Here is a 26,069-nt window from a genome sequence, read left to right on the forward strand (position 1 = left end):
TTAAGAGATATTTAATATTCTCTGATGTATTTCCAGACCTAAAGTATGAGAAATGGAAGGCTGGGATTGGGTAAAATAATAAAATATTAAGCTACCCCATTCTTAGGCCAGCCCCTCACCTGTCCTGACTTTCCTTGCCAAGTACTCTACTCGGATTGGGTCAGTTTTCATTTCAGATCTTCCAGTGTTGACTTTCCTCAAGTCTTTAAATGAGACGCAATAAACGTCACTTAATGATGTACATCATATCCCACGTAACCACATAAGGCCTGGTTAGCGCCATAAGATCTGGACCGATGAGTGCAGACCAATCTGAAGCGACGGGTAGACCAGACAGTTGTCTGTTTCGATCGGAGAGGTGAGGGATGAAAATTAGACAAGTGAGTATAAACTATTTTTAATCCCTTCCTGCTTTATAATTTATCATGCTTTAGGGTCTGTTGAGATGCTAGAAGGACTGGCCCTATCAGGGGGAATTAAGGTGTCTTCTGGCCACTTTTGTTAATAGAGGATAATTAGAAAAACCATCAATGTGGTGTACACACCCTTTTATTATTTAAAAAAGACAGTCCCAATCTAGGTGATATGTATTATTTAACTGCTCTGGAAATGTGCAGTATAACACCTTCCAGCTTGGTGCCTCACTTTGGACTCTTGCTGGTTTGTCAGCCATCATTTCTTTGGAGCTATAACAGTGCAACTTGGGTATCCAGCTACCAAAACTTACAACTTTCAGGGTATGTGCACACGTCAGGATTTCTTGCAGAAATTTTCCTGACAAAAACCGGACATTTCTGCCAGAAATCCGCATGTGTTTTTTTCGCGTTTTTTGATGCGTTTTTTACACATTTTTTGTGCGTTTTTTCTCAAATGCATAGAATAGCGGGGAAAAACGCAGAAAATCCGCAAAATTAATGAACATGCTGCTTTTTTTTTACCGCGATGTGCACAAAACATGCAGAATGCATTCTAAATGATAGGATGCATAATGTATGCGTTTTTAATGAGTTTTTATAGCGTTTTTATCGCGAAAAAAAGCGAAAAAACCTGAACATGTGCACATAGCCTCAATGGGCTTAGATCTTTTATTACCATTCCCATAAGGCTTTGAAATTATAACTTGGCAATGTGGTATTCCTTGCCTACACTCAACATACCGCACTTAAAATCAGAGAGCTGGGCAAGTCTAGAGTTTTTTTGTTCGTCCAGATTGTCCCGTTACATTGTATTCAAAATAGAACAGGAATAGGATTTTAGATATAACAGTTAAGAAAAATAATGATTATTATGAATATATGACCAATTTTACCATATAAAGTGAATCTCCGCATATTATCACCATGATGGTTTAAGGTCCAACATTCTGTACAGTATATTTTTATTGTAATCAGAGCGTCATCTTTCTGATACAGAGTTTCAAATCAATGGTTCCAACCAAAGCTCACTTTGATGAATTTTCTCCAAAAATTTGATTTGTAGCTAATAAATTTACACACATATCAATATTTTAAAGCTTGTACCTGCTTAGAAAATACCAGTGGGGGAGAAGAGAAAGGACCTCTACGTATCATAAGAGCTTACTGGAGAGAGACACTTCCCCAGTGACCCGACAAATGGAAAACGACTCTATGTACAAACTGTGCTCGACTTGGATCTGCTGATCTGTGATGCCTAGGGAATGACCACCATTGTACAAGGTAGGATAATCCATAAGATGCAGAGCTATAGGGCATTATGGGGAGACTTATGATGCAAAATGAGAACAGCCCACTCTCCAATGCTTCAGTAGTGTGGGAAATGGTGCCTGGCAAGGTTGACTTGTTCGAAAAGGTGATGTTGAAACGCTCAAATTTGTGTGAAACTTCAAATTTCAAGAAATACGACTAAACCTCGATCCTTCACGGATCGATCCACTCATCTCTAGTCCCAACTGAACCTGTGAATGAAATCGACGCATCGCTGATCCCCAATAAAAGTTGCGTTGCTCTTCACTGTCAAGTAAAAAACAGAAGGCTACTAATTTTGACCATGGTTTTTATTACAAATGACCAATATGGAGGAAATTAAGCAATTTAAGGCTTGTATAAAAAAAAAAAAAAAAAAAAAAAAAAGAAAAATTTGTAGGAATCAATAATCTGATCTTTGATGCAATGCCCAATGCACTGGGACAAGTATAAGTTATACACATCTACAGGCATTATACATTTGTTCCAAAAACAAAACATGTAGACAAAATAATTATTAAGGCTCCAGCATCTGTCGGACACAGGACAAGAAAAAAAAAAAAAGCTAGTTTCAGTGCACATTTTCGATCACTATTAACATGTTTTTCAGTTAAATATTACATGAAGTTAAAAATGCAATGAAAATCAACTTTTGCACAGTATAAAAGGACAAATATAGTGCTAGGACATTGATATAGCGTAGAGTAAGAAAACTGTACTTTGTTCTTAACTGCAATAATAACACAACCAGATCCAGCTGATTATAGTTGTACAGTAAGCTTAAGAAAAGCTAACATGAAGGCAGCAGGGAAGAACGTAGATGGATAATGGCTCCATGGCAATACTGGAGGCAGAGAAACTGAGCAATGAGAGTTTTAAGTGAAGGGATTGTCCAATGTGCTGCTCAGCTTTGGTTGCGTAAAGTGCTCACTTTGAATATGCGCATTAGACATTCATTTCTACAGTATATACACAATTTCTGCCCTATTCACATTACACATTTTGCCTTAAAGCTCGGAGATGCCGCATCTTAACATTCAGCAAATTAAAAAAAAAATCACTGCTAATTTTCTTTTTTTCCTAGGTATGTACATTAGAAAGCTCTTCCAGTAAAATGTACAAAGAAGACCCATTTTAGAACCCTTTAAATGTTAAGGTGCAAAGAATTAGAGGCAGAGCACCAATTTGTGAATGTGACTATTTGCTTTAGAAACCCCCATTTGTTAGAAGGGTCATCGGATAAAAATAAAAATAAAAATCACAGAATGTCCCATTGTGGAATCTGGCAGCAAGGGATCACTGTGTTTTCATCACTACGGCAAAGAAATGAAGAATTATACAGTCCCAATGAAAACAATAGGCCGTGAGATCCGCGAGGCCTAAACAGAACCTCCCTATATTTACTCAAAATTCCCTTGTGGGAGACTTGAAAAATAGGTCTTCTTACCAAACAACCCCTTTTATTTCTTCATATTCTACATTTTTATGTGCATTCAGTTTTAAGTATAGTCAAATCAAAACAGAATTTTTACAGCAGCACATTTCAGGAAGGAAGTCCGACAATTTTGATTTGGGATAAGTATGCAAACAGAGATCTATTAGATGAAAAAGAGCCAAGGAAGACAAGGACTTAGGTGGCCATACACATGAGACAACTAGCATGTTTATTTCAGAGGGGAGAGGGGCTTACAGTGACTCAAAAAGGATCAGAAGTGGTGAAATTCAACATGTCAGAGCCACTTTTCCCCAATGTCTGCCACGATAGCAGAGTTCTAAGACCCCACCGATCAGCACAATCATAAGGTTCTACCATCTGTTAACTTATGTGCATGGCCAGCTTTACATACAAAAAACAGATTCAGTTACAACATAGACACGTAATGTGCCTAAATAGCACATCCACATGAAAAAAATCCTATAATGCTTCACACATTTGAGATTTCATTGACTACAGTGCCTTCTCAAAGCCTAGAGATTCCATATGCTATAATTCTGGTTTCCTTAGCAGCAGGAACCCTGCAAAATCTGTATTTTAGCTTAAATTGGTTGTGCAGGTCTAAATTGAAGTGTACAGTCACTCTAAGTGACACTGTGCGCTGCGTTTCTTTGCCGGGATCGATAGGTACGTATGTGTTATGCATACTCTGGGCCAAACACTTGTATTGAGCAAGGCCATGCCCCATCTAGTGATGTGGTCAACCAGTGGGCACGGCCTTGCTCAATACAAGTTAATGGAATGAGGCCATGCCCACTAGATGGGCTGTGGCCAGGAATATGCATAACGCATATGTAGCTACCGATTCCTGGCTCAGAAACCGACGAATCCTTGTAGTGCACAGTGAGTACGCTGGGGGGGATTCATAAATATGTAGCCACACAGAGTAACTGCAGACTTATCAATTTAGACCGGACAACAACTTTAACAAAACCTTCTACTATTTTTCACAATTTTCCACAACTAGCTAAAAAAGACCTTGAGAGTGAATTTCCTTCTTGTCATAGTGATAAAGTGAAAGGAGCTCCTGCAGTGTGCAGCTTTATAATTACATCCACCCTATTTGCATAATTAAAAGAATAGGTTCCCAAGTTTAAATAATCTTATTTTGTATAAAATTTTCAAGTTTTATAATTATACAAGCAGTGCATTCCATTACCCTCATGGCAACATCTGAAGTGAACCGGTCATTTGGGATTTGTGGAAAGGGAAGCATATCAGGATAACGGGTTTTTAGGCTATCTACCCCATAAGCCTCCAAGGTCTGGACATCTTTAGTGAGGCCTTCTAGCTGTTGGCCATATTCTTCAATTTTTTGTGCAAGGGCCGTTGGTTTTACATCTTTGTCAGATTTTCCCCTGACAGCATAGTCTGCAGCAATCAATGCTAATTTGGTAGAGAGATAGCATTTGAAACATACCCACTCATTTGCGTTCTTATGCATATCATTTCTTGCAGCGGAAAAGTTAGCCCTAGCTTGCCTAAGCCACCTACGAGCTTCAACAGGGTTACCAACGGACTTGAATGTTGGTGGCACAAAGAAGCGTTTCGAGTCATATGATCCTGTAGGGGCAGTAAATCTTTCTTTATATTGTTGTCTCTCGGATTTATGATTTGTTGCCTCTTGGTTCCAGGAAGAATAAAATCTTTGAAAGGAAGACTTTTCAGACTGAAACCTAGCAGATGGAGTGGTAAAGGTTCTTCTTGCTGTCCTTTCAACATTGACATCTACCAATGCTTGCTTTTCTAGTCGGTTGATTTCATTTTGCAGATGTTTAAAAACCTCAGTTGCTATATCAAGATTTTCAGCATTTTTATCTGGGTGCCACTTTAGATATAATCTCCTTATAATCTTCTTCCTTTCTGATTCAGAAAGCTTCCAGGCCTGCTCCATCACAGTAGTTACTTCTTTAAGTATCTCTGGTAAAGAATTTAATTTGATCTTCTTAGGTGACTGATGTTTGGAGGAACTTGTTTTGTTACTTTCCTTGCTTGGAAATGAAGATGCCGTCCTTGGGCCAGGAGGAGGAAATTCAGTAGGACTTGTTGGTGTTGATGGAGCACTGTCTTTGTTTTGCACACCCTCGTCTGGCCTAGAAAACTTGTATAGATCAAGTGAGCTAACTATTTTATATTCACTATACCCAATGTCTATCTGATAAAACTTCCCTAAAGAACCTGAGTTGACATCTTCTTTGTCTACTTCCTGCACAATGATTGCATAAGTGTAAGTTGGTTGATATGAGCCAAATGAGTCCCCACCCTCAGCATCTACCAAATAGCCAACATATTCACCTGGATAAAAAACATTGGTGGGATCCATGAGCAGTGTATAGTGAATTTCTGCTGGTATTGGGGTACCAGGCATAGGAAGTTCAAGTTTTGATTGCTCAGTTGACGAGTCATATTTAACACCTAGACTATCAAGCTTTTCATTGATCCTGTAGATGTCGTTGCAACCCAGCATAGCAATTAAATATGATGTGTCAGATATGAGATTGTCCGTTGCAGACTTCAAGGTCATTGCTAAAGCTAATAGGAAATTGATATCCTTGCTGTCAGAGTGCTGTATATATAGTAATATCACAGCATGTCCATATCGTTTCAGAAATGCAAGAGTTTCACTCCTGCTATGAGGGATTGGGTTAAATCCCTTGACTCGCAAAGTTGTTTGCAACCTTTCAAAGCAGGACACCTTTAAGCCTTCTCGTAAGGCTTTGCAAAGTTTTATAGCTTTCTCCTCGTTTGCTAAAAATGCATTGTCATTTTCATGTTTCATGATTCTTATAAGTCCAGTGATGAACTGCTCAGAAGACAGTAATAACTGAAGTCTACCTTGCAAAGAACATAGTGTTCCAAACTGGCATGATTTGGGAGTTTCCTCATCCAGCTGTTCCTCAAGTATACTACTAAGAAGTCTTGGCCTTAGCTTTTGAGGAAGTAACATTATTATTCTTGTGTGAAAGCCATGATCCTTTCCCATGTAGCACTGGCTAAGATCAACAAGCATCTGAACACCAATGTTTCCTTGAATTCTGCTTTTATAATGGGGTGCATCATCAAACACTAAAATGCTAGACTTTACCAATCTTCCATCTTGACTTGGGAGGTAAAGTGCAAGGTCACGTATATTTTCTAAGTCATTCCTTACTTTAGCGGGATCGTTCTGGAGACTTTTGAGTAGGCCAGAAATCACTCTTTTTACAGTGCGCATTTCATTAGGATCTAGCTGTTTTCCTTCAGAATTCTTAAAAATACGACTTAGAACTTCCACATACTGCTTGGTTGAAACTATATCTTCAGTGCCTAAGTTCTTAAACAGCTGATGAAAAGTTCCTAACTCCAGAGGCAGTTTGTAGAGATATGGTTTAAAATCAGACTCAAATTCCAGATTAATTACAACTTCTTCTGGCTTTAAAAGTTTCCATCCATCTTCAACCATCACAAATGCAACTCCCCGAAGTTGGAACTTGAATTCTTTTTTTTCTGTGCTGAGGAATTCATAGACACTCCGAAGAACCTTTACTCTTGTCTTTACGATTTCATCATCTACAGTAGTGATGTTGCATATATTTCGACAGTTGTTTATCACTTTGTCAAGTGAAGGATCCAAATTTACATTCAACATTATTAGAACTTGTTCAAGCTGCTCTTGTGGACCAAATGCACTTCCTTCTTGTTCGTTAATGGTTAATGGTGTTGCCTTTTCGGGAAGAATTGGGCAAGATGTCCACAGTAGCTGCATTACATCTGTCTGCTTGAACTTTGGATTGACTTGCGCTCCATTAAACCTTATCAGCGGGAGTGTGCCATTTACCTCTTGGTACTGGGCATGAAAGCGCACAAGTTCTGCAGGTGCTCGTTCAGGACACAAAAAAGGTACCATGGACAATTCCTTTAAGAAGTTTCCAGAAAACAAATCAGTTCTTTCTTGGAAAACATGAAAAAGAATGACATCAACAGTGTTTTGAAGCACTTCTTTTGTCCAACCTTCTGCATTAGCTCGCATACTGATCTCTTTTGCAAACTGCAACAACTGTTGTTGGGAAATAACATACTTTAATCCAATATTCCGGAGAAAATTGATCCATGAGAGAAAAAAAGCAGATTGGTTTTTTGGCTTTGTAATTTGCTCCAATTTTTTAAAGAATTCAAGGGGTATGAACAGTTTTTCAGAAAGCATTACTTCAAATACTCTCACAGTGCGATCGTAGAAGTTCTTTGCAGGTTTAAGTCGGCCACTGGCATCATGAATGAATGCCAAATCTTCAAGTTTGGCAAAAAGTTGCTCCTTTTGTGTACAACTCTCTTCAAGACTGCATAAACAATTTTTTAGGTAAATCAAATGCTCCAATTTAGCATGATAGGAGAGGTTTTCAAATTTTGGCAGCAGATGTTTTGAGTAAATCTCCAGATCATCAACAGGGACGCATCCTAATGCAGTGTACAATTCTTTCAAGTGTATCTTCTCTTCAAGAAAAGCAAAGGATGATGAATGAGACCATTTTTCTACTTCTGCTGCCGGTATGGTTTTTGTAAGGACATAACACGTCCCATATTTAGACAACGTGATATAACGACCACTGACGGACTTATAACATGGAAGTAACTTCAAAATGTCAGTTGATTCTTCTGACAGGTGGTTTAAATTGCAGTTGAAATACATCAAAAGGGCATCAAAGTCATTCTCAGCAATTTTTTCAGTTCTAAATGTTGATGTCAGAATCATGTGATGTATAGCTCGGAGAATGCTCATTGGATTGTCTATATTTGCCGTATATCCCGCCAACAAGGGGAGTAATATATTGTCTTTTGAGCAAATTTTGTTCAACGCGAGTTGAATGCAACCAGTCTTCATCAATGTATGAAACACTTTATCACTTTGTGCATTTGGAAAGATTGCAATATGCATAAGGCTGAATGGCAGTAACACATCACCATCTGGAATAATTAACTGTCCAGGTGACACAGTGAACTTTATTCCTGGTAATAGGGCCCAGTCTTTTAAGGTCTCCACAACTGTATCAAATGTAGTGGTATCACTTTGGTCATCTTTAACATTAAATGACTCGCTGATGAAATGCCAAGCACTCTTTAGCCATGACTCACTGGCAAAGTTATCTTTCCATGGGACGAATACTTTTGTTTTGTACTCTCTAGGGAGAACGGATGAGAGCAGGTCAGCAAAACTGTTGATGTCAAAAACCTTTGCAACTTTGCTTGAAAGTAAAATATTGCTATACCTCAGGTACAGTGTGTTCATAAAAAGATCTTTTCGAGAAGGAATTAGTTCATGATAAGTGGTTAGGAATTTTGCTTGTTTTGCATCAAAAATTTGCAACACGTTGTCCAGAGTAATTAGAAGTGGCAACCCTTCAATCTGTATTTCATTTTCTTCAGCATCTTTTAGGCAATAATCCACAAGAAGTTTCAAACTGTGAAAGAGTTTCAGGTTTGTCTGCTGGAGACGGCAAGGTAGTTTTCCAATGTGGCAGTTTGTATCAGGAGAGGAGAAAGTCATCAGAAAATGGCGGACATCTGAAGGAGTTGCGTAAGTAACCGGGATGCCTGCGTCAACCAGACAGTGAAAAAGATTTGCTGTCTCATCACTGTAGTAGACCAAGTTAAACCCAATTTCTAAAAGTAGATGTTTGAGCCTGTAAACATTTTCAGCTACTGTCTTCCGAGTGGTTATATTGTACTCCATATTTTTCATGTGATGTAGTTCATCCTGTAATAAATTGTCAAAGTATGGCTTTCCAGAATTCACTGCCGACGTGTTTACCCATGTAATAATGACAGCTGACTGCATGTCAGAGCCATCAACATTTGGGGCTCGTACTACAGGCAAGAGGCGCTTGGAATCTTCATAAATGCAAGCATAAACAGCTTTCACTAGGCAATACCAGTCTGGCTGTAAATCGAGTCTGTTTACTGGAAAAAAAGACAAAAATTTTTTCAAAATGTCTTTCACAGTATGGATTGGTGTATTGTGTAATACAGAGATTGTGGGATCAGTTCCAGGAAAGTTTCTTTTCTTTAGTTGTACTAATAACTCCACGTATGCTGGAGCCACCAAGACAGTCATCAAGCTATTGTTCCAGTCACTTCTCACTCCAACCCCATCATCATCCCGCCACAAGTTACGCCTTGCAGAATCCAGGGCAAAATGTCCATTTACATGAAAAGGAAGTCCTGTTTCAAGAGAAAGAGGCAAAAAGCAGAACGCTCGGTATGGTTTCTTGTAATTGTGGGTAATGCAAGCAGCAACTCCACCTCGTGGAAACAATGTGATGTCTTTATTTTTGTGAGCAGATATCACACTTTTTAGGACTTTACCCATATTAGAGAAACCGGAGCGATTACAAATTAACCATGTTGTCAAGTTTCCTTCAGTGTCCTCAATGTCCATTGTGTAAGTAATCTGTTGGACTGGTATATCTTTCAACTGTTTTTTCTTGGTAACGCTGTCAATTACAGAGGAATGAAACTGTTTGCGTTTAAGCCGGTCACCATCTGTGATTTTTCCTCGAACAGAGTATAACACTTTTAGAGCACCCGTTGTCTTCTCTATTTCACAGATAGAAATCTTTTCCATATGATTCAAGAACATCAGGAGTTCTGCTCCATCTGCACGCAACTTGTCAAGAAGATTCTGAACCATCCTGTCCGAGCAGGGGACAGACGAGATCTCAGAGCTTTTTGCCATTTCAGAATTTCGGAGTGGAAAACGAAACATTGTTGCACAGGAAAGGTTAAAGTGGCTTCCTAAGTATAGATTAAGAACGTCTGAAAATTGTGTTCTAAAATCAGCATCTAAATCTCGGAACATGCGTCCAGGGCTAAGTGATGTTGCCCCTGGAGCATATCGTGCATGAGGGTCAAAGATGCAAATGATGTCATTGGATGAGATGAAAGATGGACAGTCAGTAATATGGTAAACTGAGTTGAAGCCTATTCCATATTGACCAGTTTTACCAGGGTTGCCTTCCTTTGTTCCTTTACCCAAGTTCTGGATGCCTCTTACATCATCATCTGTAAAGGGCTGGTTGTTGTATACACAAAGTGCAGGACCTTGAAGCGGTGACCACTTCTCATCAAATATTCTGTCCGATGGATGGTTTCTTGGATCAAAGACAAAACATATTTCTGTGGCTTTTGCATCGTCAGCATTTTGAAGAAGTTCCTTTAACATCTCCTTTTCTGAAGGATAAGCATTGAGGATACTTTTGATTCTACTGGTGAGCCTTTCCTTCTGTCCAAATTCAGTTCCGAGCGAGGTGAAGCAAACATTAGAGGCATACCTCTCCAAGGCTTTGTGTCTTTTTGGTATTGACCCAAGCTTTACAGCTACCTCTCTTGGAATGTCAGAGTGGCAATATTTTACAGTAGTATCTTTTACTTTAATCCACGGGCAGTCATTGTAACATAGTGATTTAGCTGGAAGTAGATAGAAGTTGACATCTGGTAGAAGAATTTGACCATAATTTGTCTCACAAAATTCTTGACTCTTTTCTCGTATAAGCCCCCATATTCCCTCACTAATAATTCTTCTACATAATTGGAAATCATTCTCTGATATCTTTTTGTTTGTATTTGCCTTTTTAATAATTTCAAGTACTGATGCAAAATCTTCTACTGTGAAGGTATTTTTCACACCAACACTTTCAAACAGTTCACGAAAATTATTTTTGTACTTGTTAGGCATCTGATAGAGGTAAGGGGCTGCTTCAAAGTTTAAATGGAAGGAAACCTTTTCTGAAATAACATAGATGCCCTCAACATATATAAAAGGAAATTCCTTTAGTTCTGTTACAACCATAGTCTTTGTAGACTCATTCAAAAGGACTGCTTCATTGAGAAATTTATAGCAGGCATTCGTAATATTTTCCTGGTACAAAGTGTTTTCATCAGTATATTTTGCAATTTCTTTTAATTGATCAATTACCAATTCAGGTGAAGGTTTCTTGAGCAAGCCTAAGTAATCTTTGACAGCCAAGGAGATGGATCCACATCCTTTAAAAGAAGGAGAGTTTTCATTAAGAATTGGTTTTAACAGGCAAACTGTGTCTTGGTGCTCAACTGTGTATAGCTCTGTAGCTGCAAACATTTCCTCATTTTTAAAGTCACTTCCTTTCCAATGAAGGGAGAAACCTACTGGCTTGGTAAGAAAAGGCAAAAATGGAGAAGTTTGGCATTTCTTGCAAAATTCCTTAGACTTCGGGTCTCTGAACTTGAGTTTCTCATCAATCAAACTTAAAATAATATTGCTCCTCAAGCAAGCTCCAGCATGATCAGCTTTATTAATCAGTGCAATGGAATCAATTCGTTCAATTAAATCTTCCCATAAAATGTCATCTTTCATCATGCCAAGTTGCACCAGCTTAACCAACACTACTGGGTTCAAGTAATTTTGGTTGGTTCCATAAGGAAATCTTCCATCATTGTTGTCATACAGTTTTGCTACTCTACCTTCAGGATGGATTAGTCTTGACGGAACAACTAGTGAGTGGTCCTCACTGGAGCATGGAATACATGGTGTAACTTGAAGAATTTCACTAAATGCCTGTATCCTTTCATTTAGAACAAAAAGCATCAATGGATCTCGCAATTCAGGCTGGATTTCTGCTATATGAGGAAAAAAAACCTCTGAAAAAAACTGACGTTCGGAAAATGTATTCTCAATTAGCACATCAGTACATCCTGCTTCTTCAAATCCTATTTTGACCCATGAAGGAAGTTCAACAGCACAAAGGTTTTTAGAGCCAGTCTTCTTCAAATACTTCATGAAAATCTGGAAAGCAGCTGGTCCAATATCTGGTCTCTTAAGTAAGGAGTCATCCAGAAATCTCACATTTTTCATAGAAACCCAAGATGTTCCATCAGAAAACACTTTCATACGGTCTTTGCCCTTTGATTTGGCAATGTCTTCATAAAGTCCTTGGCAAATGACAGAAAAATCATCATGGACATAGTCAGGGTCTGGCCATATAGAATAGTAGGTGTAGTTCATCAGCTCTCCACTAGTAGACATGTCCCTTAAGGCACAAAGAGCCTCTAGATAAGAACGCACAATCACATGTCTCATGAAAACAGTATTCCACCTTCCCTTTGTGTCTGTTTTCCAAATTTCCTTTCGATTTGAAGTCACAGCAAAGCAACCATTTATATGCAGTGGAAGTCCAGTTTTTATACGAAGAGGTAGATAGCAAAAAACTTCTCCGATATTACCAGAAAATGGTCTCACTGTCCATTTCCCATCTTGACTTTCAGAAAGCATCACAGCTACACCACCACAAGGTACTAGCCCAAGTCTCTTGCCGCTATCACTCAGAGCAAATTTCAAGGCATCATTTATATCCATACAAGAACATATAAGCCATGTTGTTGAGTCGACAGTTTTTTGTGGCAATTCCTCTGTCATTCTTTTTGTTTGTCCAGACTTGGCCATCTCAAAAATGTTAGCTGGTTCATCTTCAGGACCTCTGAATAATGGAGAATGAAGGTCAACTATTCGCCTGAACACATGGTGAAATTCTTGAACCACAATCTTCAAGATACATGATGATTTGGGCATTTCACCTGGATATTTTTTGGTAGAACTGCAGTGGCTCATTACTTTGGCAGCCTCTGTGAGTAGCTTTGTTGGTTTAGCCAAAACCTTTGAGGAGCATGTAGACTTTTTAATCGTTACTGTGTCTTGCGCGAATACTGGTTCAGATTCTTCAGGCTTAAGGTATTTTAAGACCATAGAATTTACATTCTGAGTAAACAGTATAAGTCTGTAGCCACACAAGCTAAATTCATCAACAAGTGTGTAAATATCTGCAGTATTGTAGCAGGAACTGCTAATTTCACTCATTTTGGCTTCTTGTTGTGTTCTAAAGGACAGTCGGAAAAGTGTACCTTTGTAGCAGTAGGGAGCTTCTACCGCAAGTGGTAAGTCACATTTGAATACACCTAAAAATGGCTTGAACTGATTTGGAAATTTGCGAAGTCTTTTTTGCTGTTTGCTCCAGTTAATTTTGATTCCTGGGTTAGATTTGTCTCTGATATGTTTGCTAATGTGATTAATATTTGGATCAAACATAATCATAAATTCTCTACTCATAATAATGGGAATATCTGTGACGTGATAGACAGAGTTGAATCCTAGACCAAATTTTCCGACTTTGTCAACCTCACTTCTTTTTAAGGATTCTCCTAGTCTTGTAATGTTTAAAAAATCTTTATCAGTAAACTCAGAATTATTGTAAGACCATAGAGCAGGTCCATGACATGCTGCCATTCCAGGGTCCAGAAGATTTTCCCTTATATCCATATTTCGTCTCATATCAATCATAAAATTGCACTCTGTCGCTGATGCATCATCAGCATTTTGAAGCAGCTCCTTGAAGATATCAGACACTGAAGGATATTCTTCCAAAATGTTTTTGATTCTCACTGTAAGTGGCTCTCTTTGGCCCGACTGTTCAAACCCCATATTTTCGGGGTTAATAAGCCGAGTGCTTAAACATGGCACATTCAGACATTCTGCTGTCTTCATTGGTATATCCTCATGTATTAATATAATCGGTTCTACGGAGTCTTCAAGGAGATCATTCAGATCATCAACTTTGATATCACAGTAACAACATTCATGAATGGGTCTCATTACAAGTTTTGCAGGGTCTTTGTTATAATGCACAGGCAACGGTGTATCTAGACTCACTGAAATTTGATGGCTATACATCCATCTTACAATATTCAGCATTATATCAGTGTTCTGCTTGTTCTCCTCCTTATCCATGGATTGTTTGCTACGTTCATATATGATGTTAACGACATCAAAGATTTGTCCAGATGACAGCTGCTCGATTGAACCACAAAACTTGAACAACTTATGAAATTTCACCATAGTGTTTGGTATGTTGTGCAAGAAGGGCTGAAGGTCAAGGCTGTAGGATGATGTTATAATTGCTTGCTTTGGTGAGCAAAATGTTTTGCCTGTCCAGACCCATGGAAAAGACAGCTCTTTGTAGAGTTCTTTGCCTTTATCAAGACATTCCTGCATAAAACCGTATATCTCAAGCAGAATGTGCTGAAACTGATAATAATCTTCATCAGTAATTGTTTTGGAATTATACCAGTCAGCTACAACTTTTAGATGTTTTAACACAGCTTCAATACTAGGTTCCCTTGAAATGCCAAGGACTTTTTCAATATTGTCATGCATATTTTCGACCAATGGAATGGAAGAGCCCACCAGAATAGCAAAAGACACGTTGCACATTTCTCCAGGGGAATACAATTTGAACTGGTCTCCAATCCAGACCAACGAATTGGGATAATTTGGTGGGCGTTCGTTAATCGAAGGTATCCATTTGATCTTTTTTAATAATGCTTTTCCTTCTGGTGACTGCACAAGTTTATAATTTCTTTTTAAAACTACGAGTAAAGTTTTTGCCTTTTTTAGAACAACGTCATCATTTTTTCCTGATCCACCATGTAAAGCTTCAATTTTCTTAGCTATTTGAACAATGTCTTTTTCTGTAATATGAGAATCATTTTTAAGGCCGATTTGTCTAAGAGAATGTAATACATCTGAAGATGTAAATATAGCAGGTGGGAAATACAGCTGTTCCTCAGCACAAAATAAGTTCTGGAGGACATCTACCTCTGGGTCAAAAAGTTCACTGGCTGAAACCAGTCGTTCTTTAGAAATGGGTATGAATTTAAGGCTTGACAACCAGGAAATTACCAAATGATTTTCGTTCTTTAAGAAGGTTAAATTTTCAAGAACCCAAAGCATAACATTTGTCCTTTCTTCAACTGAATAAAACCCTTTTTCTACATCTTGCAAAATAATTTTCAAGCAATCTGTGCTTTTTAACTGTTCTACCTTCAGCATCTTCGTAAGTCGAATAGTTTCTTCGTCACTGCTGTCAATTATAGGAAAGGAGAGACGAGTTTTGGGGGGAAGCCTAGCGTTGTGATGAAGTACTTTGCACCCTCTTAAAAAAACATAGGAATTCTTTTCTGAAGTCTGTTCGATTCTTTTGAAAACCATCAGCTCTTGTATGATTTTTTTTTCTTTTTCATTTATATCTGTTAAACTAGCCAGAAACCTTCGCAAGGCGTCTTTGTGAACCGGGCTCAGTTGTGCCATCTGGCTGGATAGCTTTTGAAGAGACATCCTGTCCATTATTTGTAGAAGAGCACTAGGTGTAGGGGGGTAGACATATTTTTTAAGAACAGGATGCTGAATTGATGGGTCTAAACACGTAAGGACAATGCCCCCAAGATTTTTAATTATTTGAGGCAAATGTTCTGGTAGCTGAGTGTCGGACTCATCATCATAAATGACGAGAGAAGGCATCCTTAGACGAATGAGTTCCAGGATGGTTTCTTCTTCTATTACATTTTCTTCCTTTTTTTCGTCTTCTCCAACTTCTTCATCATCTTTTTCTTCTTTTTTCTTTTCCAGTAGTTTTGTGGGAATAAGTGGCATCTCATCGAGACAGGACAAATCTTCGGAAAAATGTATGTACAACAGTTTCCAGACCATTTTCAGCCACTGAATAGGAGGATGTTTTTTGTCCTTGCCTGGATGCCATTTTACAATCAATTCTCTTGTTGGCCATATTGTATTCAGGATTTCTTTAGTAAGACGTATAAAACGTTCAGGATTCAAGAGTTGAAGCTGCGTACAGGGTCTACCTATGGTGGGAGAAAGGAAAAAATAAATAAGACCTCTATAACATAAAATCCTAAATGAGTTGTCCATGATCAGAAAAAGTGGTCTGCTATTTGCCTAAAGACTGATCTAAAGACCTATCTGCCGACAGGCTGTTTCCTCTATTGCAGTTCGTCCATGTTCAAGTGAATGCTGAAATACTGGGAAAATAGCAGATCCTGTTTCCCAAGCATGGACAACCTCTTTACATTTTGATTGTGCACAAAGTTAAACAAAACATGCATTAATATATTATGTACGTGCAATAAAATAATGTAATAAAAAATTAAAGGAGTTGTACAGTACAATCCAAGGCATTTATGACCTATTAGTACAAAATGCCATAAATGTGGGACGGAAGGAGGCCATGGTAAAGGAAAAGTGGCCACGCGTGAATGTGTCTCTGTCTATTCATTTTATGAGAGTGTCGAAATACGCTGTATGAGCACTCAGTGATGAAAAGAGAGCAATGCATGATCACATCTCAGCGCCAAGGGGCAAATGCCAGGCTCCTGATCTGTAGATGCAGATCCAAAAGGTGGATATGTCTGACATTTATGGCAGATCCAATAAGGATACCATATTTGTGCAAGACAGGACAACCCCTTTAAGTAAACAGCATTTTTCTTACTGACAATAACAAGGTTAATAATATACACTCCTATAGTGAGGAAAATAAGTATTTGATACCCTGCCGATTTTGCAAGTTTCTCTACCTACAAAGAATGGAGAGGTCTGTAATTTTTATCGTAGGTACACTTCACCTGTGAGAGGCAGAATCTAAAAAAACAAAAACAAAACAAAAACAGAAAATCACATTGTATGATTACATAATTAATTTGTATTTTATAACATGAAATAAGTATTTGATCAACTACCAACCAGCACGAATTATGGCTCTCACAGACCTGTTAGTTTTTTCATTAAGAAGCCCTCCTACTCTGCACTCATTACCTGTATTAATAGCATCTGTTTGAACTCGTTACCTGTATAAAAGACTCCTGTCCATACACTCAACCACACTACAACCTCTCCAAAAGGGCCATCTTGTGTTTCTTCCATTTTCTAATAATTGTGCCAATAGTTGTTGCCTTCTCATCAAGCTGCTTGCCTATTGTCCTGTAGCCCATCCCAGCCTTGTGCATGTCTACAATTTTGTCCCTGGTGACCTTAGACAGCTCTTTGGTCTTGGCCATGGTGGAGAGGTTGGAGTGTGATTGATTGATTGAGTGTGTGGACAGGTGTCTTTTATACAGGTAGCGAGTTCAAATAGATGCTAATAATACAGGTAATGAGTGCAGAGTAGGAGGGCTTCTTAAAAAAATCCTAATAGGTCTGTGAGAGCCAGAATTCATGCTGGTTGGAAGGTGATCAAATACTTATTTCATGCAAAAAAAATGCAATTTAATTGTTTAAAAATCGTACAATCTGATTGTACGATTAAAATTACAGATCTCTCCATTCTTTGTAGGTGGGAAAACTTGCAAAATCGACAGTATCAAATACTTATTTTCCCCACAGTATAAGCACATGTTAATGCATGCATTATTTATACAAATCCAGCATGTAAAGAATCTATTCTGTGCCAACGTTATTGCTTTTCCCACTGTAGTCATAGTTTAAAGTCTACTATGTAAATCTGAATAATATCAAAAACCCACAAGAACAAAAGCAGTCAAAAAGTCCAATTATATGAAAATATCAAAAACTTTATTAGAAATATAAGTGAACAGAAAGCAGGGAATGGATTCCACATGATAGCCTCAACTCATCTAAAAAGGGCACAGATAGGTGTGCAGCAGAATATCCAATACAAGGCATAGTATACCACCCATTTTATAAATACATATAACAGTCAAGTGACATGAATAGCTATAAAGCATAGATATTTGAATGGTACATACCCGTAGATAGAAATCGTGGTCACTGCGCACACCCTATCGCGCCCACCCCAACGCGCGTTTCGGCGCGTTGAGAAAGGCATCCGCCGAAACGCGCGTTGGGGTGGGCGCGATAGGGTGTGCGCAGTGACCACCATTTCTATCTACGGGTATGTACCATTCAAATATCTATGCTTTATAGCTATTCATGTCACTTGACTGTTATATGTATTTATAAAATGGGTGGTATACTATGCCTTGTATTGGATATTCTGCTGCACACCTATCTGTGCCCTTTTTAGATGAGTTGAGGCTATCATGTGGAATCCATTCCCTGCTTTCTGTTCACTTATATTTCTAATAAAGTTTTTGATATTTTCATATAATTGGACTTTTTGACTGCTTTTGTTCTTGTGGGTTTTTGATATTATTCTGAATTGCAGTCTGTCCACTACAAGTCCTATTCAGTGCCTGAAGTCTACGATTTATGATTTTTTATATTGATTATAGGCGCTGGTATGTGTTCTTTTTTGTATTTTTGGTTATGTAAATCTGAGTTGACAATGACAAGTTTTGTTTACCAGATGGTTATGGGAAAACATGATAATTTTTGTTCCATTATCTTATGACCTGGATATGCCATAAGTGTCTGAAGGATATGGGTCCCACTTCAGAACTTCATGGAACTCATTTATACAGGAGCGGCTGATAAAACCGTACCCCCTCTATCACTTTACATTCAGCTCTGCAGAGATTACCAGTAATACTGAGAGATTTTGAATCACTTCAAAATAATTTTCCTGCTTTCCGGTCCATATTCAGAAAGGAGCAAAAGTAGCAAAAATGGTAGCTAATAAAATATCTAAAGAGTAAAGTAGCTAAAATAGAGCAAAGAGCCCACAGTATTGCCAGTATGATGTGGTCAGAACACGCAGAGGGACAGTAAGTCCGAGAGGTGATGATTCAGCCAATACAGTAGATGCAGACCAATAAAGGGTATCTGTCAGGATTACCCAAAATATTTGTATGCACAGGTAGCGCTTTCAAAGACAAGCCCGGCAATATATATACATGATCAATCCATTCCTCGCTTAATTGAGAAACCAGCGTTTGAATTTTAATTCATATGAAAATGAAGCTGAAGACTATTTGTAGGCAAAGCTGTTATCATTCTGGCTCTATTTCAAACCAAGCGTTGCCTCCTCCTGATTGACCAACGGCCTCTATGACGTGTGACTTCATACAAAGGGGCCATCAGTCAAGAAAAAAGCGGAAGAACTGGGCAGGGAATAGAGCTGGAGCTGGTATGTCAAACTCAAATACACAGAGGGCCAAAATTAAAAATTTGGACAAAGTCATGTGGGCCAACATTGAGATTTAGTTTAAAAAATGTCTACAATTGAGGTTTTTCCAAATCATCAAATATGGAAACAAACTTTAAAGGGTTGTCCCATACATTTTAATTAATAAATCTTAAGACACAGACAGCATGACTGGAGCATTGAGAATTTCCTCACGAACATGGCGTACATGTAAAACTAACATCAAAGATTAGACCAAGGGTTAGTAATGGAGAGGCATCTTACAGAGCAGGCGTAGGCTAATGGGAGTAGTACTTACATTAGCCGACGCCTCTGTGACTGAAGGTAAACTTTTTACCGCCGGTCACAGCGCTGGAGCTCTGACCGGAAGTAATAATCTTACTGCCGATCAGAGCCGCCGGTGTTTCTCGCAGTGTCATGCAGATAACTCCTCCTCTTCTCCTTCACCTTTGCGCCGGAGATAGCTCATAGAGTCCCAAGGCTTTCAGTATCATCTCTATGCTGATGACACACAGCTCTACCTCTCTGGCCCCAATATCATCTCCTTACTAACCAGAATCCCAAAATGTATGGCTGCAATTTCATCTTTATACTCTGATAGATTTCTAAAACTTAACATGGATAAAACAGAATTCATCATCTTTCCCCCATCTCACTAAACCGCAACCCCAACAGATCTATCCATCAAAGTCAATGGCTGCTAACTCTCCCCAGTTCCGCAAGCTTGTTGCCTTTGGGTATCCCTTGACTCTCATCTCTCTTTCAAACCACATATGCAATCTTTTCCACTTCCTGCTGACTGCAATTCAAAAATTATTCCATGATCCGCACATTCCTTAATCTAGAATCTGTAAAAACACTAGTGCATGCACACATCATCTCCCTTTTCCACTACTACAACATCCTGCTGGGTGGCCTCCCCTCTAACACTCCCGTACCCCTCCAAACTATCCTAAACTTTGCTGCCCGACTAATCCACCTGACCTGTCCTCTCTGTCAAACATATTACTGGCTCCCCACTGCCCAGAGACTCCAGTTCAAAACCTTAACCATGACATAGAAAGCCATCCACAATCTGTCTCCTCTATAAATCTGTGACCTTATCTCCCGGTACTTACCTGCACGCATCCTGGGATCCTCACAAGATCTCCTTCTTTAGTCCCATCTTACCTCCTCTTCCCACGATTGCATACAAGATTTCACCCGTGCATCACCCCAAACTCTGGGACTCTCTACCTCAACACATCAGACTCTCACCTACACTGGAAACCTTCAAAAGGAACCTGAACCTCTTTCGACAAGCGTAAAACCTGCAGTAACCATCGTTCTACCATACCGCTGCCCGACCAGCTCTCCCCTCATCTACTGTATCCTCACCCACTCCTTGTAGACTATGAGCCTCGCGGGCAGGGTCCTCTCCCTTTTTGTACCAGTCAGTGACTCGTTTTGTTCAAGATTATTGTACTTGTTTTTATTATGTACACCCCTTTTCACATGTAAAGCGCCATGGCATAAATGGTGCTATAATAATAAATAACAATAATAACGTGGCCCCTTGAGAATATTAAATTGCCCACCCCAGGTCCATTCTATTACAAAATAACCAAGGTCAAGTCCAAGCACCAAACACTAAATGTGCATGCCGGAGACATCAGACAACACAACTCCATGCTAAGGAGTAATCAGTAATGGCTCCCACACAGAATACTGCATGCACGTATTACATAGAAAAATTCCCCCCATGGAAAAAAAACACTAACAATGCCAAGTAATCAACTCCATTCTCTTCATTAGATATTTGCTCTTTATATTGCATATTATGTTATTATATTGCATGACATTAAAAGGACCTGTCACTGTGTCAAACATGGCCAGTTTGCTCTTCTTTTATTCCCGCGGCTCCTATAAGTTATACATTTTCTGTTTGTTTGTTTTTTTGTAAATTATGGTTCCAAAAAAGGGGCTTTTGTTTAGTGCTACTTTTTATTAACTAAAGGGGCGTCGCTTACAGGGTAATTCTGCAAAGCAGGCAGAAGATAAGCCCCCCAGAGAGTCCTGTGAGCCCCGCCCCCTTGTTAAAGACCATAAAGATCAACACTAAATGAAAAGACCAAAATCTCGGAAACCATATGGCCAATTAAAAAAAAAAAAATACTTAGGTGAGCAGGAGAAATAAAACAAGCAAACAAGCAAAAAAATGACCCTTTTGACCTGGGGACAGGTTCTCTTTAAAGGGCTTGTCTCAAGTAAGACATTTATGGCATATCCCCAGCTGGTGAACAGGTCAAAAGAATGTAACTGAGTGCCTGGGGGCGCAGTTACACCCACCGCTTTCTAAGGCTACGTTCACAACGCAAATAAAAACGCACCAAAACGCACGCAAAAACGCTGCATTTTGCGACGCATGCGTCGTTTTTTGCCGAAATTTCGACGCAAAAAAAATGCAACTTGTTGCGTTTTCTTTGCCCGACGCTTGCAGCAAAAAAAACGCATGCGTCGCACAACGCAGCACAACGCATGTCCATGCGTCCCCCATGTTAAATATAGGGGCGCATGACGCATGCGTCGCCGCTGCGTTTCCCGACGCTGCGTCGGGAAACGCTAATGTGAACGTAGCCTAACACTGAGTGGTGACACCACCCACATGACTAAAACTCAATAAGGGAGGAATAATAAGCTGAATAACAGGTTAATTACTGCCGATAGCCATGGTGGTCAAAGGTGGTAACAAATGATCAAAAAAGAAGTTTCTAGATAATCTTGATTTATCAGAAGTGCATATAGTCTTTGTTGCCCTCAGCAACCAGTCAGTGCTCAGCTTTCATTTTTAAAACAGTTGTGAAGAAATGAAAGCTGTGCTGTGATTGGTTCCTGTGGACAACAAAGACAGTTTTTCTTTTAGACAGATCTGATCTCATTAAAGCTTTTAGATTTTCTAGAATAGAAAAATAAATAATTTACATGTAATTTTCAATCTGTTCTGATAAAAGACATAAAAAAACAAGAAAAAACCCAAACCTAAACATGCAGAATTTCAAAAAACACACTATCACCTCAAATGCAATATGTTCAACAACAACAAAAAATTTAAATGAATGTCCTTCAATTTTACATATGTTAATGATGGCAAAGAGTTAGTGCTGGGATCATTCAGGAATTGTAATATTTTTCAGATAAAATTTTTGGTAGATTAGAGGAAAAAAATGTGTTGGATGCAGGAAAACGACATTCCTTAATCTAGCACTTCTTCAAGCAGACAGTACTGTACCTGCATAGCCCCAGAGAAGCTGCTGTGCTACAATGTAATATTTTATAATGTTTAAAACATCAAAAATATGATTGTACGTGGTTACATATAATATTGAGTAACTGATCCTCAAAGTCATGTACTGAGCCTGAGCCACATCTCGGACACAACCATTCTAGGACTTTGTAGAGTGAGTTGTACACAACCCTATTATTGCACCCATGTAGGTTTTTTGGGGTCATGGACACATCGGCTAAACAGCATTTGTCTGACACTATCGGAGGTGTATGTTAACTGTTCAGAGGCTTATAGTAAGTTGAGCAGTAGCATACCTAATGGGGAGACAGAGGGTGCTGTTGCCCTGGGCCCCACAATCTGAGGGGCCCACCTGAAGTTATGATACTTTTAACTGTATCGGGACACACGCCTCACCGCTACAGTTAAAGTCTCCGGCAGAGCAGGGTGACACAATCTCCCTGTACTGCCACAAAGCTGCTTTGGGCCCCATAAGCCAGGGGGTTGCGGGGGCCCGGTGCCTGTATGTTACTGTATGGAGGCCTATGGGGAATGCATTGTACTGTATGGGGGACTAAGGGGAGCACATTATGCTATATGGAGGCCTATGGGGAGTGTATTATACTGTATGGAGGACTAAGGGGAGTGCATTGTACTATATGGAGGCCTATGGGGAGTGTATTATACTGTATGAAGGAATATGGGGAGTGCATTATACTATATGGATGACTACGTGGAGAGCAATATAGTATATGGAGGCCTATGTGGAGTGCATTATACTACATGAAGGACTATGGGGAGTGCATTATACTGTATGGAGGAATTTGGGGAGTGAATTATACTATATGAAGGCTATTTAGGGGGCAATCAGTGTGAGAACTAATGTATGGTCTTTGTATAATGAGGGGGCTATTATACAGTATTGGGGCCATCAAACAGTATTCTACGGGGTTATTTTACCATCTAGAGAGCACACAGTACCACACAGTAGGTGCAGTTATAGGGACACATACAGCAGTGGCAGCTCAGTTTTGGGGTATCAGTAGGGTGGGGAGTTTGTTCAGGTTGGGAATAGATTGGGCCATTGTGGCAATGTGAGAAGTCAAATGTGACTTTGTTGTAATCTCTGCAGACGAGTCGTGGTGGGAAAAAGTTGTCATGTCGGTCTGGGCAAAAAGGAAAAGATGGCTAAAGTGAACACCTCCACCAGAAAGAACGTCACCATCTATAACTGTACTGTAATCTCATACATGTTCCGTAGGATTGGTATGTACTACTATATGGTCACCTTGTGGCAGTAATATCAGTGTTGGTCTTGGCACAGAAATTTTTTTTTTACTAACAGCGTGGGCATCTGCCGAGGTTCTCTTAGTTCACCATAGTTGTAATTAGGGTTCCCTTGTTAGGGGCCCACTCAGAAGTTTTGCCCCCTCTTAGCCAAAACCCCTAGCTATGCCTCTGAATCGGAGATATTTTGTCAAAATCTCCTTATTTTAAAAAGGAAAAGCATGTCCGACCCTAGACAGTTACAAGGTGATCCGCAGGCTGCTCATAGACTCGTCTATCTTGTCGAACCCGGACTTCAATGAAGAGGATTAAAACCTCAATTCTTCTCCCTCATCACTTCATGTTTGTGTATTGCATTAATACTAAGAGCCTGTGACTTACCCTCTCTATCCTCTCTTTATCAATCCCCTTTCCCACATTATAGGCAAAAACTATACAGTGTTGTACCTAGTGCAGGGTCTAAGGGGGGGGTGTATATGGTGTAACCCTGTGTCACGCTCCACTCCCTCAAGTTCTGTAATAGACATATGGTCCCCTTCACGTGTCCGTGTTTGCAGTACGTGTGTGGCACGTATACCACACATATCCATTATAATACAGTGCCTACAAGTAGTATTCAACCCCCTGCAGATTTAGCAGGTTTACACATTTGGAATTAACTTGGCATTGTGACATTTGGACTGTAGATCAGCCTGGAAGTGTGAAATGCACTGCAGCAAAAAAAAATGTTATTTCTTTGTTTATTTTTTTTTTTTAAATTGTGAAAAGTCTTTTCAGCAGGTCATTTATTATTCAACCCCTCAACCCACCAGAATTCTGTTTGGTTCCCCTAAAGTATTAAGAAGTAGTTCAGGCACAAAGAACAATGAGCTTCACATGTTTGGATTAATTATCTCTTTTTCCAGCCTTTTCTGACTATTTAAGACCCTCCCCAAACTTGTGAACAGCACTCATACATGGTCAACATGGGAAAGACAAAGGAGCATTCCAAGGCCATCAGAGACAAGATCGTGGAGGGTCACAAGGCTGGCAAGGGGTACAAAACCCTTTCCAAGGAGTTGGGCCTACCTGTCTCCACTGTTGGGAGCATCATCCGGAAGTGGAAGGCTTATGGAACTACTGTTAGCCTTCCACAGCCTGGACAGCCTTTGAAAGTTTCCTCCCGTGCCGAGGCCAGGCTTGTCCGAAGAGTCAAGGCTAACCCAAGGACAACAAGGAAGGAGCTCCGGGAAGATCTCATGGCAGTGGGGACATTGGTTTCAGTCAATACCATAAGTAACGTACTCCACCGCAATGGTCTCCGTTCCAGACGAGCCCGTAAGGTACCTTTACTTTCAAAGCGTCATGTCAAGGCTCGTCTACAGTTTGCTCATGATCACTTGGAGGACTCTGAGACTGACTAGTTCAAGGTTCTCTGGTCTGATGAGACCAAGATCGAGATCTTGAGTGCCAACCACACACGTGACGTTTGGAGACTGGATGGCACTGCATACGACCCCAAGAATACCATCCCTACAGTCAAGCATGGTGGTGGCAGCATCATGCTGTGGGGCTGTTTCTCAGCCAAGGGGCCTGGCCATCTGGTCCGCATCCATGGGAAGATGGATAGCACGGCCTACCTGGAGATTTTGGCCAAGAACCTCCGCTCCTCCATCAAGGATCTTAAGATGGGTCGTCATTTCATCTTCCAACAAGACAACGACCCAAAGCACACAGCCAAGAAAACCAAGGCCTGGTTCAAGAGGCAAAAAATCAAGGTGTTGCAGTGGCCTAATCAGTCTCCTGACCTTAACCCAATTGAAAACTTGTGGAAGGAGCTCAAGATTAAAGTCCACATGAGACACCCAAAGAACCTAGATAACTTGGAGAAGATCTGCATGGAGGAGTGGGCCAAGATAACTCCAGAGACCTGTGCCGGCCTGATCAGGTCTTATAAAAGACGATTATTAGCTGTAATTGCAAACAAAGGTTATTCCACAAAATATTAAACCTAGGGGTTGAATAATAATTGACCCACACTTTTATGTTTAAAATTTATAAAAATTTAACTGAGCAACAAAACTTTTTGGTTTGTAAGATTTATGCATCTGTTAATAAATCCTGCTCTTGTTTGAAGTTTGAAGGCTCTAACTTATTTGCATCTTATTAAACCTGCTAAATCTGCAGGGGGTTGAATACTACTTGTAGGCATTGTATATGGCACTGCACACATGTCCGTTTTTTACCAGCAGCATGGATGACAAGGGCCAATACAACTCTATGGGTCCATGTAAAACACGTACAGCACACGGATGCGTGCCGTCCATGTGCTGTATATGTAAAATTGCAAAATATGGGAGAAGCTTTGGAATTGATTTTTCTTAAACCATACTGGAAAAAAAACA

The 26,069-nt window shown here is 39.6% G+C and overlaps 1 protein-coding gene across 1 annotated transcript in view; it reads right to left on the reverse strand.

Moving 5' to 3' along the window:
* Nucleotides 1-2,030: 2,030 nt before the first annotated feature.
* SACS (sacsin molecular chaperone) overlaps nucleotides 2,031-26,069 on the reverse strand; it is a 102,759-nt gene continuing 78,720 nt past the window's right edge. Inside the window, exon 10 of the mRNA XM_069759120.1 lies at nucleotides 2,031-15,918. Within this exon, the coding sequence (XP_069615221.1) occupies nucleotides 4,313-15,918 (11,606 nt within the window). The 3' untranslated portion in view covers nucleotides 2,031-4,312. The remainder of the gene's footprint in view (nucleotides 15,919-26,069) is intronic.

This window comes from Ranitomeya imitator, chromosome 3 (genome assembly GCF_032444005.1).
Source record: "Ranitomeya imitator isolate aRanImi1 chromosome 3, aRanImi1.pri, whole genome shotgun sequence".
In the NCBI taxonomy this organism is placed as follows: Eukaryota; Metazoa; Chordata; class Amphibia; order Anura; family Dendrobatidae; genus Ranitomeya; species Ranitomeya imitator.